The sequence below is a fragment of the Chinchilla lanigera genome, unplaced genomic scaffold, assembly GCF_000276665.1.
Source record: "Chinchilla lanigera isolate Chin_1 unplaced genomic scaffold, ChiLan1.0 scaffold00211, whole genome shotgun sequence".
NCBI classification, from domain to species: Eukaryota; Metazoa; Chordata; class Mammalia; order Rodentia; family Chinchillidae; genus Chinchilla; species Chinchilla lanigera.
The window spans coordinates 133,921-150,406 of NW_004955612.1; the positions used below are offsets into that span (position 1 = coordinate 133,921).

Sequence of the window (16,486 nt, forward strand, 5' to 3'; positions counted from 1 at the left end):
ATACACACATCAGAAAAACAGAGCAAGCTCAAGTAAATAATCTATTATTGAACCTCAGAGTTCTAGAAAAAGAAGAGCAAGCTAACCCCAAAGTGCATATGAGGGTGGATATTAGAGAAATTAGTGCAATTGAGACTAAGACAACAAAACAAAGAATCAATGAATTGAGCTGGTTCTTTGAAAGATTAAATAAAATAGAAAAACCCTTAGCCAACCTTATCAAGAAAATGAAAGAAAAGACCCAAATATATGCCATTAGGAATGAAAAGGGTGAAATCACAACAGATCCTGCAGAAATCCAGAAAATCATTAATATCTACCTTGAGTGAAGCAGGAGATAAATGGGAATTCCACCAAATCTCCTGGACACGGAGTTTAGGAGCAAGGAGCCATTTTACTTTGCCAGCATCTCCACAGGGACCCATGTCCTCCTGAGAGCCCTGAGTAGGGTCTTGCTTTTACTTTTATATCATTCTTATTCTGGGGGCAACCTTACATTGCAAGCTGTTGTCAGGTGTAGTTACAGAAGCAGAAGTGAAGCAGTGGTGGTTTGGGGGGACAGTAGTCAAGGGGAGTTCTGGCAGAACTTCTAAGTCTGTCATGCTCTGCTCCCATTACATTATAGCTATACCTGTACATAGTTAGGATCATGCCCATCAGCTTTCTCAGAGAGCTTAGCTGTACAGTTAACCCATATTGCCCAGTTTCACTTCAGGAGGTGGTTTCCTGTCATGAAAATCTGTATTCTAATACCATGGAAAACTCAGAAGAAATGGACAGATTCTTAGACATAGATATTTAGTATAATATATAGATATTTAGTATAATATATGTATTATATAGGTATTTAGTATAATATATATTCTAGTATTATATATATTATATTAGTATATATCTTAGTAGTATATATTAGTATATATAGTATATATAGTATATAGTATATATTAGTAATGTATTAGTGTATATATTAGTATATATACAGTATATATATTAGTATATATATTAGTAGTATATTAGTATATATATATATGAATTGCCAAAGCTGAATAAAAAAGATAAAAGTTCTAAATAACTTAATATTATCAGTCAGTGAAATTGAAGTAATAAAACTGCTAACAAAGGAAAGCCTAGGTCCTAATGATTCACTGCTGAATTTCATAAGAACTTTAGAGAAGGGCTAATGCCCCTACTCTTCAAACCCTTCAATTAAATAGAAGGGGAAGCTCCCAAAGTCATTCCTGGAAGCGAGCATTACCAAAACCAGAGAAGGATCCAACCAAAAAAGATAGCTACAGGTCCAGGCATGGTGGCACATGCCTGTAATCCCAGCATTCCAGAGGCTGAGGCAGGAGGATCTTTGTGAGTTCAAGACCAGCCTGGGCTACAGAGTGAGCTCAAGGCCAGCCTGAACTACATAGTGAGACCCTGCCTCAAAAAGACAAAAAGAAAAGAAAAAAAAAAAAAAACACAGATGCAAAAATCCTCAGTAAGATACTAACAAACTAAATTCAGCAAATCATCAGGAAGATTATATACCACAACCAGGTGGGATTTATCCCTGGAGTGCAGGGATGGTTCAACATATACAAATCAATGAGTGTAATATACCATGTTAACAGAACCAAGAACAAAAACCACATGATCATCTCAGGCACAGAAAAAGCATTTGACAAAGTCCAAATATATATTCATGATAAAAAAGAACTGTACAGAAAATTGGAATAAAATGTCTTTCAATCTGAAAAAAGCCATCTATGACAAACCCAACAGCTAACATCATACTAAATGGTCAAAAACTGAAAGTTTCACTCTAAAATCAGGAACAAGACAAGGATGCCCATATCACCACTCCTGTTCAATATAGTTCTGGAAACATTAGGCAGAGCAATTAGATACAATAAACAAAGAAAAGGAATAGATAGGAAAGAAGTTAAATTATCATTATGTGTGTTCACTTTGGCAGCACATATACTAAAATCGGAACAGTACAGAGATTAGCATGGCCCCTGTGCAAGGATGACACGCAAATTCATGAAGCGTTCCATTTTTTTAACTAAAACTTTCATCTGTAAGAAATGATTAAGTCTAAGCTTTTTTAAATACAGGTGGAATCCAAGTCAAAAATGGAAAGAACAGGTCATCTCTGAAATCTCTTAAAAGTAATAACAGATCAGAAAAATTCAAATATAAGCCACTCTGGGGAAAAGTATTTTACCTTGACTTACCTTCTGTCATCTTATCTGAAAAACTGCAAAAGGACATAAAGGACCTAGGACAGAGTTGAAGAATTTTTCAGCAAAGATATCCATTATCTTAGTTCAAATAAAAAGGAAGCAAAATTTGGACAAATACTGAGTTGAATTTCTCCTGTACCAAGTCCAGAGTCTGCATATACTGCAGAAACCACTTCACCTCATCCCAGTCATGACGGAAGTTCATTTAAGACTCCAGACACAATGTGTTTAAGCAGAGGAAAATTACTAGTCAAAAAAGCTATCAAGGATCATGACCTTATTCCTTCAAATAGTATATTATCAAATGCCTTATCATGAGGAGTAAAAATTCTTCATATTGATGTTATTAGATGCTACATTGAACAAAAGAAAAAAGAGCTGTACTCGCTCAAGAAATCAAGTACTTCTGTAAGAGATGTGGGGGAAAATGTTAATGTGGAACACAAAAAACAAGAACAGGAAGACTCAAAAAGCCTTTTGTAAAAGTAGAAGATATAAACCAACTTTATAGGCCATTTTATCTTCAGCTGGCCAATATGCCTATAATAGACTATTCTGTTCAGAAGCCCTGTAGTCCATTTGATGTAGATAAGCCATCTAGCATCCAAAAGCAAACTCAGGTTAAACTAAGAATCCAAACAGATTGTGATAAATGCCGTGGAACCCCAATTCAACTCCAGCTGAAAGAGAAGGAAAAAAGGATATTGTGAATGTTGCTTACAGAAACATGAAGATCTTGAAACTCACCTTCTGGGTGAGCAGCACAGAAACTTTGCAGAGAGTAACCAGTACCAAGTTGTTGATGATATTGTGTCAAAATTAGTTTTTTATTTTGTGGAATATGAAAAAGATACACCTAAAAAGAAAAGAATAAAATACAGTGTTGGGTCCCTTTCTCCTATTTCTTCAAACATGCAGAAAAAGACTATCCCTTACCCTTCAAATGAATTGAAAAGACTTAATGAGAAAATGATTAATGAATGTTCCATGTTAAATACAGCTGAAAATGACCCAAAACAGAGTTTTATGCAGCTACCTCCATGTGAAAAAAACAACCAGGAATGTATTCTTGACATTTCTGAACATAAATTAACTATAAATGAAAATAACCTAGAAGCAGATCACTGTCCTAGTAGTCTACAGACATCTGTATAAGTTTCTCATTTCAAGATGAATAATAATGTATCCCAAAACAGAAGTCAGATACTATGCTTTTTCCCAAAAAAGATCTAAAGGAAAGGACCTTCATTCAATATTTGGTCATGATTCTGATCTATTAACAACAAACAGTTCAAAAGACAACCTAACAATAAACACAAAAATTCCGTTCTGTCATCCTCCTGAGGAACTCGGTGAATATGACATCAAGAATATGGATAATTTACCTGTTAATAAGATCCACCTAAAAGCGAGACTATTATGATGACAAAATAATAAAGAAAATCTGGAGCCAGATGCTGAATCAGATAAGGAAAGGACTGAATTTCTTATTAGACAAGAAAACAGAATTGTAGTTCACTGGTGCAATCCATACTGGATTTATTTCAGACTAGTGCAGAGAAGTCAGAGTTTTGGGGTTTTACAAGCTACACTGAAAACAGTGGTATAGGCAATGTTTTGGATATTTGGGAAGAGGACAGTTCAAATAATGTATTGTCAGCATTTTCTCTTCTCCTTCAACTTCTACATTTACTGGCTTTCAATCTTTAAAACATATACTTTTCAGAAGTGAAAAAGTTTCATATTCTCAAAATTTTTATAATTCTTAGGATTTTTTCTGATTTCATTTACAGGACCATATTTAAATATTAATAAAGATGATGTTTGCAGTTTTTTATGGAATTGAATACCTATTATATAAAAATAAAATAGATGAATCATTTTTTAAAAAATTATCATCATTTGCTACTCTGCATGGAACACCTCAAAAACCAAATGCTCAATATCATTGGTCATTCAAGAAATGCAAATTAAAACAATAGCTAGATTCCATCTCATTCTAGAAAGAATGGCTATCATCAAGAAATCAACCAATAAAAAATGCTGGTGAGGCTGTGGGGAAAAAGGAACTCTTCTCTGTTGTTGGTGGGAGTGTAGACTGGTGCAACCACTGTGGAGGTCAGTATGGGACTGCTCAAAAACTAGAACTAGAGATTCCATTTGACCCAGCCATTCCCATTTCTGCAAGACTTAAAAGCATCATACCACAGTGATCTATCCATAGCCATTTTTATAGCAGCACAATATATAATAGCTGAATCTTGGCAACAACCCATATGCCCATCAGCAGATGAATGGATGAAGAAAATGTGGGTATTTATATACAATGGAGTACTGGTATGTCATAAAGAAGGATAAATTTGAATTATTTGTAGGAAAATGGATGCACCTTTATTTCACTTAAACGGCACCCAAGTTTAAATACTGCATTATTTCTTTTGTATGGGAAACCTAAGGGTAAATGAGGGGCATAATGGCAGACAGATATTGGGAAATAGGGAGAACATGTTTGAATGGGAAGGGGAACACAGGCATGGGGGAGAGTGGAAGGGAAAAAATGGAAGCAAAACTTGTGTAAACAGGGAGAGGAAAAAGGGCTGAAAGGAGGGGACTGGGATGGGAAAAAAGAATTGAGATGTTTTGTGTATAAATACAAATTCTTACGAATGTGATCAATATGTATGACATATATACTAGTAAAACAAATAAAGTTAAATAAGAATAAAGTTTTTAAAGAAGAGAAATGAGAAATACAAAAGAGAATAAAAGAAAGAAAAAAGAGCCAGGCTTGGCACATTCCTGTAATCCCACCACTAGGGAAGCTGAAGCAGGAGGATTGCCAAGAGTTTGAGGCCAGCCTGAATTACACAGACTACCTGTCTCAAAAAATAAAAACAATAAAAAAGAAAGAAAAAACACCTCCCCTCCAAATCAGTGAAAAACAGAGAGAGAGGTGAATCCAAAGGAGGTGGGTGGAGATTTTTCTCTATTTTTGAATTAGTGGTTTCTTTTTAGGATCTGTAGTTTTGGAATACAGGAAGTTATAGCTTCCTCTACCTGGCTTTATGACCTGTGGGTTTGTGAGTCCCCTGTTCCAGAAGCCTCTGTCTGTTTACCTCAGGCTGCGGCATCTGTCTAAGCCTGGGCGAGTGCTATAGCTCAGTAGAAGGGAAAAGCGGTCAGACTTCTGATTTGCACTGGATGCAAGCAGCAGGGCAGGGGTTTTTAAGCAGGCTGCTTTGCTTACTGCCAGTGCTTTTAGACCCAGCCAGCCTGAGAGCCAAGCAAACTAGGCCTTATATCTCACCGTGTGGGCTTACCTTATATCTATGGAGACAGGTTCCCCTTTGCAGTAGCTGGGCGAGAGTCCTCATTGCTTTGTTCTTGTCTTTGCATTATGCTTCATTTCTCCAACTTCGGTGTAGCTTCTGATTTTCCTGCCAGCAAACTAGGCCTTATATCTCACCTTGTGGGTAGCTTCCTGATTCCTGGAGATGAAGTCCATTTTATCATTTTTTATGCATCATGTTTGGTGTATCAAAGACATTTTTATCTAACCCCGGATCATGAAGACTTTTTTCTCTCTACAAATTTTACAGTTAATGTTTCACATTTAGGTCTATGATCTTTTTTCCAAATAGGCTTTTAAAAACTGAGTTATAAAAAAATTTGATCCTTCCTGATTCCTGGAGATGTACTTTCTCCTTACCAAGTTGTTATTTTCCAGGTTTCTGGTTTTCTTTCTCTAGAGTGCTTTGGTTTTGGAACTTGTAAATTGATATATTGATGTTTTTATTACATGAATAATCCATATTTTTTATACTATTAGAGAATGGTAATTCAATTAAATAAGACATACAGCTTTCCTAAAATATCTCATAATGATTTGTGGTAGTGAATAGGCACAGACTTGGTTGATAAAGCTTTATGCAGCTGGAATTTCTTTTATACATTTAGTTTTTTGAGACGGGGTCTTGCTGTGTACTTTAGGCTTGCCTTGAGCTCATTCGGCAGCCCAGGCTGCCTTCAAACTTGTGGCGAAACAAACCTCCCTAGTGTTGGGGTTATAGGCGTGTACCACCACACCTGGTTATACCATATTTAGTTTTGTGGGGGTGTTTTGTTTGTTTTTGAGACAAGGTCTCACTAGGTAGTTCTGGCTAGCCTTGAACTCACTGTGTAGCCCAGACTGGCATTGAACTTGCAGTGATCCTCCTGTCTCAGCCTCTTGAGTGCTGGGATTACAAGTGAGTGTCCCCATTCCCAGCTTATTTCATTTTTATAACCTAAAATTTTGAGTATATTTATTAAAAGTTAGAATTAGGCCAGGGATTTAGCTCAGTGGCACAGCACCTGCCTGACAAGCATGAGGTCCTGACTTTGATTCCCAGTACTCCCCCAAATAAATAAATAAATAAATAAATAAATAAAAATTAGAGTTAAAACACAGTCTTTTTGTTTATTTACATTCAAAATTTGTTTTAGAATAGATTTTGCATTTATAACTCAAAATTTTTTATAACTCAGTTTTTAAAAGCCTATTTGGAAAAAAGATTATAGACCTAAATGTGAAACATTAACTGTAAAATTTGTAGAGAGAAAAAAGTCTTTATGATCCTGGGTTAGATAAAAATGTCTTTGATATACCAAACATGATGCATAAAAAATGATAAAATGGACTTCATCAAAATTAGGAACATCTGTGGTCTGAAAGACACTGTTAAGAAAATCAGCTAGATGTGGTGGTATGGGCCTGAGTTCCGAGCATTCTGGGAGGCTGAGGTAGGAGGATCACAAGCTGGAGCCCAGCCTAGGCAATTTAGTGACTCAGCAAGACCCTGTCTCAAGATGTAAAATTAAGAAAAGAGCTGAGGATGTACTTCAGCATGAAGAACTTTGGTTCAAGAACCAGTATCAAAAACAAAAAAAAATTGTGGAATACAGAAAATATTTACTAAACATATCCAATAAGGACTTTGTATCCAGAGCCCATAATGAGCTCACAAAACTCAATAATAAGAAAACAAACAAGCCTATTTTTCAAAGTGGGTGAAAGATTTAGGTACTTCATATAAGATGAACATATGGAAAATAAAGACATGAAAAGATTCCCAGCATCATTAGTCATCAGTGGAATGCAAATTAAAACCATATGAGGTACCAATATGTAAGTATTAGAATGGTTAAAAAACAAAGTACCAAGCAAGTAGAATAGTGAATATTATTGGTGATGGTGCAAAATGTGATACTGTGAAATCTGTATTTAGTCTTAAGTCTCTGGTTCTTGCTGCACAGTTCCTAAAATCTGTGGAATCTTTACAAAAGTGTCTTTTTGTATGCTAATGAATCAAGTGGTGATCTGGCCCCTTGGCTAACTTGTGGACCAGAGCCTGTGTAAGGGAAAGACCAGGCACGATGATGGGGTGGACTTGTAGCAGCCCCTCCGCCTGCAGGAGGGAGAAAGGGGCTGGAGGTTCTGGTGATCACAAGTGACCACTGATTTAATCCACCACACCTGCCTAAGGGAGCTTCCATTCAGCCCGTAAAGGATGGGGTTCAGAGCACTTCTAGGAAGCTGACCACGTGGAGTTCCCTGGAGGGTGGCGTCCTGGGAGAGGGTATGGAAGCCCTGCACCCCTTCTTTCATTGCTTGCCTTATACACTCCATATTTATATCCTTGGTAATAAACCCATAAATGCAACGAATTCTGTGATCCACTGAAGCAAAGCAGTTGAACCCAAGAAGACAATCTTGGTACCCTGACTAATGGCTCGTCAGTCAGAAGCACAGATAAAACAACCTGGGGCGTGTAAGTGGTACCAAAAAGTGAGGGGCAGGCTTGGGGACAGAAACTTTGAACAATCTGATTGTATCTTCAGGTAGGCAGTGTCAGAATTGAGTTGAATCAGAGAACAACCAGCTGGTGTGTGCAGTAGGGTTACTTGCTGGTATGTGCTGAAAGACCCCGCACAGCTGGTGTCAAAGGTGTGAGTGTGTGTTGAGGTCAGAGTGGAGAATGGGAAAACACTGTGGTATTTCCTTTATCTCTGAGAATGGTTGGAGGAACTGAGCTTGTTTTTCCAATATTCTCAGAATAACCATTTGGAAATTTCTTATAAAATTAAACATGTTGTTATATGGTGATTGTAAAATGTGTCCATAAATTCTTTGACACTACCTTCAAATATGTGAGCTAAATTTTTCTGTTCTTGAGCATCAGCTGGGCTTAGTAACTTACCTCGAACAAATGGAATGTGGCAAAAGTAGTGGCACTCTGAGACTAGGTCACAGCAGGCTTCACAGCTTTTTTCTTGCTCTCTTTCTTGGATCTTTGGGTCTGGCAGGAGCTGGTTGTTATGTCCTGAAGGCTCTCAGCCCTGTGGAAGGGCTCACATGGGGAGGCATGGCAGGAGGATGGCCTCCTGTCAGCAGCCAGCCCCTTGCAGTGAGCCATCTGGGAAGCGGTCCTCTGTCCCCAGCCAGTGCTGGCTGCCTTCTCGACTGGAATCTCATGACAGACTCTGAGATAGAACTATTCAGCTCTGTCATCTCACATTCCTGCCCACAGAAACTGTGTGGGGTTATAAATGTGTTTTGTTATTTCAGGCTTTGGGGTTTGGGGGCAATTTATTATGCAGCAATAGATAAACAATGTAACTTACTAAACAACCTAGCAGTCCCACTCCTAGAAAAATGAAAATGTTTACATAAAACCTTATAGCAATCATGTTCTCAGTGTTATAGTAGAGTTGTAACAGAAGAGACTGTGGGGGTGCAAAAAAATTTAGGTTAAAATAAAAACCTGTACATGAATGTTTGTAGCAACTTAATCCATAATCTCTCCAAACTGGAAACAATACAAATGTCCTTCAGCTGATGAAGAGATAAACAAACTGTGGCGCAGCCATACCATGGGTTGTTACTGCCCAAAGAAATGACAAAATACTGATACATGAAACAATAAGAATAAATCTCAAGTGCGTTTTGCTCAGTGAAATAAGCCAATCTGAAAAGGATAGAGGATCTGGTCTCAAAAATAAAAGGGGGTGTAGGAGGTATAGCTCAGTGTAAAGGCCCTGGCTTCAATTCCCACTCGTGAAAAGAAAACAACAAAAACAAACAAGCAGAAAAACAAAGATAAATGCCGGATGGTTCTATTTTTTTTGACTTTCTGGAAAAGTAAAATATAAGTACTAAAAAGAAATGAATGTTTTCCTGGGGCCTAGCAGTGGTTGTAGGGGTTAAGTACAAAGAGACCTGAGGCACTTTTGGGGTATCAGAACTGTTGTACATGTTGATTGTAGTGGTCAGTATCTAATTCTGCTTGTTCCAAATTCAGACTTGTACACCAAAAGAGGAAATTTCATTGTATTTATATCATGAGTTTACTTTTTTTTTGCAACGTGGTCTCGCTAGATAGTTCTAGCAGGCCTTAAACTCACTGTTCAGCTGGGCATGGTGATTATACCTGTAATCCCAGTACTTGGGAGGCTGAAGCAAGAGGATCACTGCAAGTTTGAGACCAGCCTGTACTACATAGTTAACTCAAGGCCAGCCTAGACTACAGAGCAAGACCCTATCTCGAAACAAAACAAAACAAAAAAATTAAACATGGCAAACTCACTGTGCAGTCCAGGCTGCTCTTGAACTCAGTGCTCCTCCTCCCTCCCCCTGCACAGTAGTGGGATTACAGGCACGCACCACCACCAGGCTTGCACCACCAGGTCTGAGTAAATCTGTCCAAACACTTTCATTTGATGATTTGTACCTTTTGTGTGAACAAGGTGACAGACTTGGGACATACAGTACTTCAGTAGGTGCTCTAGAATGGTGAACTATGAGCTCCTCAGTGTGATAGATCAGGAAAACCTCTGAGTCAGACTTTGCTGAAGTCGAAATGCTTTTTTTGGTTTTTAGATCTTACGAACTAACCCGGAAGGATCGGCTGTACAAAAACATCATTCGAATGCAGCATACACATGGATTCAAGGCTTTTCACATCCTCCCTCAGACCTTCCTCCTGCCAGCTGAGTACGCGGAATTCTGTAGTAAGTGCTTGGTGGAGAGTGCCTATCCCCAGCACCGAGCTGGGGCACATTTACTGGGCAGAGTCACTGCAAAGCGGCTGTACATTATCACCCATTTCAAATCTTGGAGCAATTGTGGTTCTTTAGTAAATCAGTTGTAGAGCTAAAACTAATTGTGCACCTGTGTATTCATTCTTAGTAAGATGACAGTACCATTTTTTAAGGACACATCAGTGTCATAAAGGTAGCTCTGTCTTGTGTATTTTGCTCGATTGTCTCTTCATCCGTAAGAGTCAGTCCCCATATGGACACTTCACACTTCTGCATGTGAGCTACATATGCTTCCTTTCTAGTGTTACTTTTCCCTTTGTCATTTAAGAAACAGTCCTGCCATCTTGATTTCTGGACTTGCATGATTTATATTCTTTGGAGGTAAAAGTATTATACTTCTATAAGTCTTTTAATGTTAGAGTTTGGCAGTACCAGCTAGAGACACCCTCTGTCCTTTAAATTCAGACCAATTAAAAAATGTACATGGGAGTCGAAGAGAGACCTAAATGTCAGCTGTATTACTGGTAAAGTGACATAGAAAAGTGTACCCTGGCTTCAGATCTAAAATGGGCTCCTTATTTCTTTTGTCTCATCATAAAACTACCTGCCCTGGCCCTGCCTGAAGAGCCATGGTATGTGGCACCTCTTCCTCGATGCCATAGCTGACTTTAGGCTTGGTGGCCAGAGAGGCTCAAGTGCAGGGAGGGTGCACGTGCTCAAAACCTTAGCTGGAGCAGACAGCCAAGGGGAAGAAAGGGAATGTGTATAGGAAAGGGAAAAGTCAATTATCATTATTTGTAGGTGATAGGACCCTCTACATAGAAGATCCAAAATATCCCACTACAAAGACTTCTAGAATCACCAAATTCAGTAACATAACAGGATACAAAATAAACATACAAAAATCAGTAGCATTCATGTACACCAAAAACAAACTCATTGAGAAAGAAATTATAAAAATAATACCATTCATAATAGCATCTAGAAAAATGAAATTCTTAGGAATTAACCTAATGAAGTGTCGTAGTTACTTTTCTCTCATTACTTTTCTCCAAGGCACTGTGGCATGATACAGGGGCAAAAGCAGCAAGAGCGAGGGGTGGGGGGACGCAAGCCTCTTTTCCTTCCTTATATTGTAAGCAGGCTATCCCATCCTCCCCAGAGCAAGTGTAGCACTCACACAATCTCCATGCCCTCCTGTTTGTTTTTGTTTTTTTTAAGAGCAGAATATATTTATTGAGGGAAAGAGCCTCTGTCCAGGAGAGGGAGAGAAGGGGGCCCGAATGGGTTGCCAAGGACCTTCCCCTTCCCAGGGACTTTGTAGAGCAAAACCACGAGGTGAGGTGGGTCCAAGATAGGGGGAAAATGGGAAATTACAAGGTGGGCTCCATGCCGTCCTCTTGCATGATGTTTACAGGTAAGGACCCTGGCTCCCTGCTGAGTAGCTTAGTTATACTTCTAAACTTCTCAAATTGACACAATGTATGAACTATTACAATCCACCCCTTGTCAACCTGGTAAGCAGACACATTTCTTTAAACTGGTTTCCAGATAGAAAGACATGCTTATTCTTAACATTTTACAATTTGAACATTTTAACACAGGTTTAACAATCCTTCAGAACCACTATTAAGTCTGTCAACATTATATTATATTAGAACCATAATATTCTGTCCCTGGCCCCCCAAAGACTCATCATGCACATCCCTTTATGCAAAAGGCATTTAGCCCATCTGCAAGAGTTGTCAGAGTCCTAACAGTTTCAGCACTGCTGAAAAGTCCAAGTCCCAAGTCTCTTCTGAGCTATAAGCAAACTCTTAGTTGCAAGCCCCAGACAAATGAAAAGTTAGACGCTTCCAACATTCAATGGCACAAAATAAACATTTTCATTCCAAAAGTTACAAACAGGGGAATACAAAGAAATGGGACCAAGCAAGTCCAAAATCCAGGGGGCAAACATTAAGTCCTATAGTTCCATGTCCAGCATCTGAAGCAATCTGTGGTAAATTGTGAGCTCCAAAGGGCTTGCATGGCTCTACTCCTATGGCAGTTCTGGTGGTTGTATCTCCCATGGCTTCTCTCTTTGGCCCACTTTTGTCCCGCCTTGCAGCTTTCCTTAGACAATCCACATTCCTGACTTCTCCAGACTCCTGGGGTCTCCACTGAACCTTTGGCTTCTCACTCCCAGGCCTTCTACAATTGAGGTGGAAGCCTTTTTAACCCCACAACTGTTGCATTCTGCGTGCACCTAAAACCAGCACCATGTGGATGATGCCAAGGTCTGCTGCCAGCTGGAGCAGTAGCCAGGTTTTCCTGTCTCTTGGCTGTAGGGGTCAAGTGCCTGGATTGCTGGGCACTCTTGAATCCAATTCTAAGAAACAAATTTTCTGTGCTGCTGCCATTCTGGAACCTGGTGCAGCCACCACCGTTCTGGAACATGGTGCTCTGTGGCTTTTTCCTCAAAGCAAAGTCTTTCACTTTTGCAGTTTTGAGGCTTCAAAGGGTGGAAACTTGCTGCTACTTGTGATATCTTGTATATTCTTCTGTTCCTTTTCAGCAATCACAGTCTCCTCAGCCAGCTCTATCTTTGTAGTCCATAGCTTTATTGGAGCTTCCTTTCTGGCCAAATTCACACCTTTTTAAATCATCCTGCTGGGCTCTTTGCTCTTAATTCTCAACATAATCTAGTTAAAAGCTTCCAACCATAGTCATGATACTGCCTCAACATTCAACTGCTTTGAAATTTGTTCTGCCAAATTAATTAGGCCACCAGTCTTAATCTCAGTCTCAGGCAAAGTCTCTGAACACAAGCAAAATGCAGACAGACTTTCTGCCAAGCCATAACATACATTATCTGGAGTCAAACAGTCAGTGCAGTCCTTCTTCCCAACAGAAACCTCCCAAGCCTGATCTTTACCAGTTTTCTGGTCTTCTGAGCTCTAACCAGAATCTCCCATATAGAACAGCCTAAGATGTTCCAGTTCTGCTTTTGCAGGTAACATTTCTGAACCTTTCCAAACTCTTCCCACAAGCTATTTCCAGAGGCCCTGGAACCACATGGTCAGGTGTAGTCACAGCCACGACCCTACTTCTCTGGTACCAAATTTTGTGTTGGTTACTTTTGTTGCTGAGACAAAATACCTGATGCCCAAAATTAAGGAAGGAAAGATTTATTTAGCTCACAGTTTGTGAAGGTTTCAGTCCATAATCAGCTGGCTCCAAGGTAGGGTCACATGGTACAGGGGCAACAGTTCAAGGCAGCAGAAGACAGCAAAAGCAGCAAGAGCAGGATGGGGGTGGGGCACAAGTCTGTTTTTCTCCCTTATATTGTAAGCAGGCTATTTCATCCCCTGGGGTGGTTGTAACACCCGCAATCTCCATGCCCTCCTCTTGCACAGGATGAGGATGTTTTCAAAGTAAAGACCCTGGCTTCCTGCTCAGTGGCTTAGTTACACTTCTGAACTTCTCAAGTTGACACAGTGTATCAATCATTACACCAAGGAAGTGCAAGATCTCTACAATGAAAACTAAGTACTCTGAAAAAGGAGATCAAAGAAAACATCAGAACATGGAAAGACATGCCCTGATCTTGGAGAGAGAGAACCAATATTGTCAAAATGTGTATACTTCCTGTTAGGACATGAATCTAGAAGCCCTGCCAATGCCTCGTGCACTCATAGGTGTGGCTTTTGAAGCTGGCTGGATCTAAGTGTGTGATACTGGGATTAAAATTGTGTAGTTCTAAATTAGTCCACTGATAGAATAGTTCTGGATGTGTCTGCATGGACTTACTGATACAAAAGCCCCCACCCTGGGTGTGGGAAGGCCTAGCCTGGGTATGGGTGGCACCATCCAAAAGGCTTGTAGCCTAGGTGGGATAAAAGAGAAAAACAGGTGCCTTGTTGCTGTGCTGCCTCCGGCCTGCTTTGCCATGGACTGTTTCTCCACTGTGATGCCCCTCTCCCATGCCACCCTGCTGTGGAGACAGCTGACTGAGTATTGAAAGCTCTATAAACCACAAGCTGAAATAAACCTTTTCTCCTTTAACTTCAGATGTTATGTATTTTGTCTGAGCAATAAGAAAAGTAACTAAGATATTTCTAAAACTGATACACAGATTTAATGCAATTCCCAATCAAAATAAAATAGTATTCTACACAGAACTAGAGAAAACAGTTCTAAAATTCATATGGAATCAGAAGAAACTCAGAATAGTAAAAACAATTCTGGGCAACAACAGCAGAGCAGGAAGCATCATAATCCTAGACTTCAAGTTATATTACAGAGCTATAGTGATAATAAGAAAAGCACAGTAATGGCACAAAAACAGACATGTGAATCAGAGGAATAGAATAGAGGATACAGAAACAACTCCAGCTACATTTAGCTATCTGATCTTTGACAAAGGGGCCAAAAATATACACTGGAGGAAAAATAGCATCTTTAACAAATGGTACTGGGAAAACTGGCTGTCCATGTGCAGAAGATTGAATCTAGGCCCATATCTTGCATCACTTAGTAAACTAAAACCAAAATACATCAAAGATCTAAATGTTAAATAATCTGTTGGAATGTAAAATAGGTAGAGCTCTTGAAGACACAGACATAGGGAAGGACTTTCTGAACAGAACCCCAATGGCATAAGAAATAATACCAAGAATCAACAAGTGGCAGTACATCAGATTGAAAATTTTCTACACAGCAAAGAAAGCAACCAACAGAATGAAGAAACAACCTATAGACTGGGAAAAAAATTTTGCCAGCTAGTCCTTGGACAGAGGACTAGTATCTAGAGTATATAAAGAACTAAAAAAAAAAAAAATAGACCTCTCCAAGAATTAGAAGAAACATGGGCAGCAGAAATGAGCAGACACGTCTCAGAAGAAGTACATATGACCAGTAAATACATGAAAAAATGTTGAGGGGCTGGAGATATAGCTCATTGGCACAAGCACCTGCCTGGCAAGCACAAGGTCCTGAGTTCGATCCCTGGTACCACAAAAAAAAAAGTTCAGCGTCTCTGGCCATTAGAGAAATGCAAATTAAAACAACACTGAGATTCTACCCTACTCCAGAAAGAATGGCTATCATCAAGAAATCAAATAATAACAAAGCCTAGGAAGGCTGCAAGGGAAAAGGAACCCTTTCTACATTGTTGGTGGGAATGTAAACTAGTACAACCACCATGGAAATCAGTATGGCAATTTCTCAGGTAAAATAGAAATTCCATTTGACCCAACCATTCCTCGTCTAGGTATTTTCCTAAAAGAGTTAAAGGCATCCTATGACACTGACATGTGCATACCCATGTTTAAAGTAGCACAGGTCTTAATAGCTAAATCTTAGAGGCAGCCTATATGCCCATCAAAAGATAAATAAAGAAAATATGGCATATATGCACAATGGAGTACTATTCTGCCATAAAGAAGGCTAAACTTGAGTCATTTGTAGGAAAATGGATGGACCCAGAGAGGATAATGTTAAGTAAGATAAGTTAGACAGAAGTTTGAATATTCCATGGCTTCTCTTATGTGAAAAACCAAAAGCATAAATAATTAATAAGCAAAATAAAAGATACATAATAGGAAGTAGGGAAATAGATCTTTTGCCCACAGGAATACACCAAGAGATGGAGGGAGTAGGGAGAGAGGGGAGAAGGAGGGGATGAATAAAAGAATTGAGAAACCCCTGAGAAATGTGATCATTATGTACTGCAAATGTGCCAAGAAAAAAATTTTTAAAAAGGGTATATAGTAACCATAACAATAGCTAACACTTAATGAACATCTACTTCATCTTAGACACTTGCATGGAATCTCTTCTCTGAGGGAGTCTTACAGATGAGGGGACTAAGATTGGTTAAGCTGCTGCTGGAGCTGGTATAGTTAGGATTCAGACTGGCTTTGGAGGCCCTGCTCCCCACTGCTGTGCTTTGGTGCTAGCAACCCTGGCCAGTGTGCCTAGTGACCACTTCCCCATCGCCAGCGAGAGGAGCATCAGGGTAGACACACACCAGGACTCTCAGGCAGAGAGTTTCTCCTAAAGACATCGAAGAGAGACCGATCGTGTTTTATGGATAGAGGAAGCAGCATGGAGAATAGAAGAGTTTTTCCTAGACTTCCTAGATGTTGTTTTTTTAACCCTGTCGAGCTCACCATCTGACTGACTGTGTC

General features: G+C 39.3%; 1 protein-coding gene and 2 pseudogenes across 8 annotated transcripts in view; all 3 read left to right on the plus strand.

Moving 5' to 3' along the window:
• Positions 1-16,486, plus strand: part of Ttll5 (tubulin tyrosine ligase-like family member 5) — a gene marked incomplete at its 3' end in the record, with an annotated part of 241,514 nt that overhangs the window by 24,179 nt on the left and 200,849 nt on the right. For all 8 annotated transcript variants that reach the window (XM_013510126.1, XM_005414950.2, XM_005414953.2 and 5 more), the window contains 1 exon segment: positions 10,153-10,283. In XM_013510126.1, the coding sequence (XP_013365580.1) occupies positions 10,153-10,283 (131 nt within the window).
• On the plus strand, positions 342-3,403 carry LOC102024180 (annotated as a pseudogene).
• On the plus strand, positions 3,400-4,021 carry LOC102024520 (annotated as a pseudogene).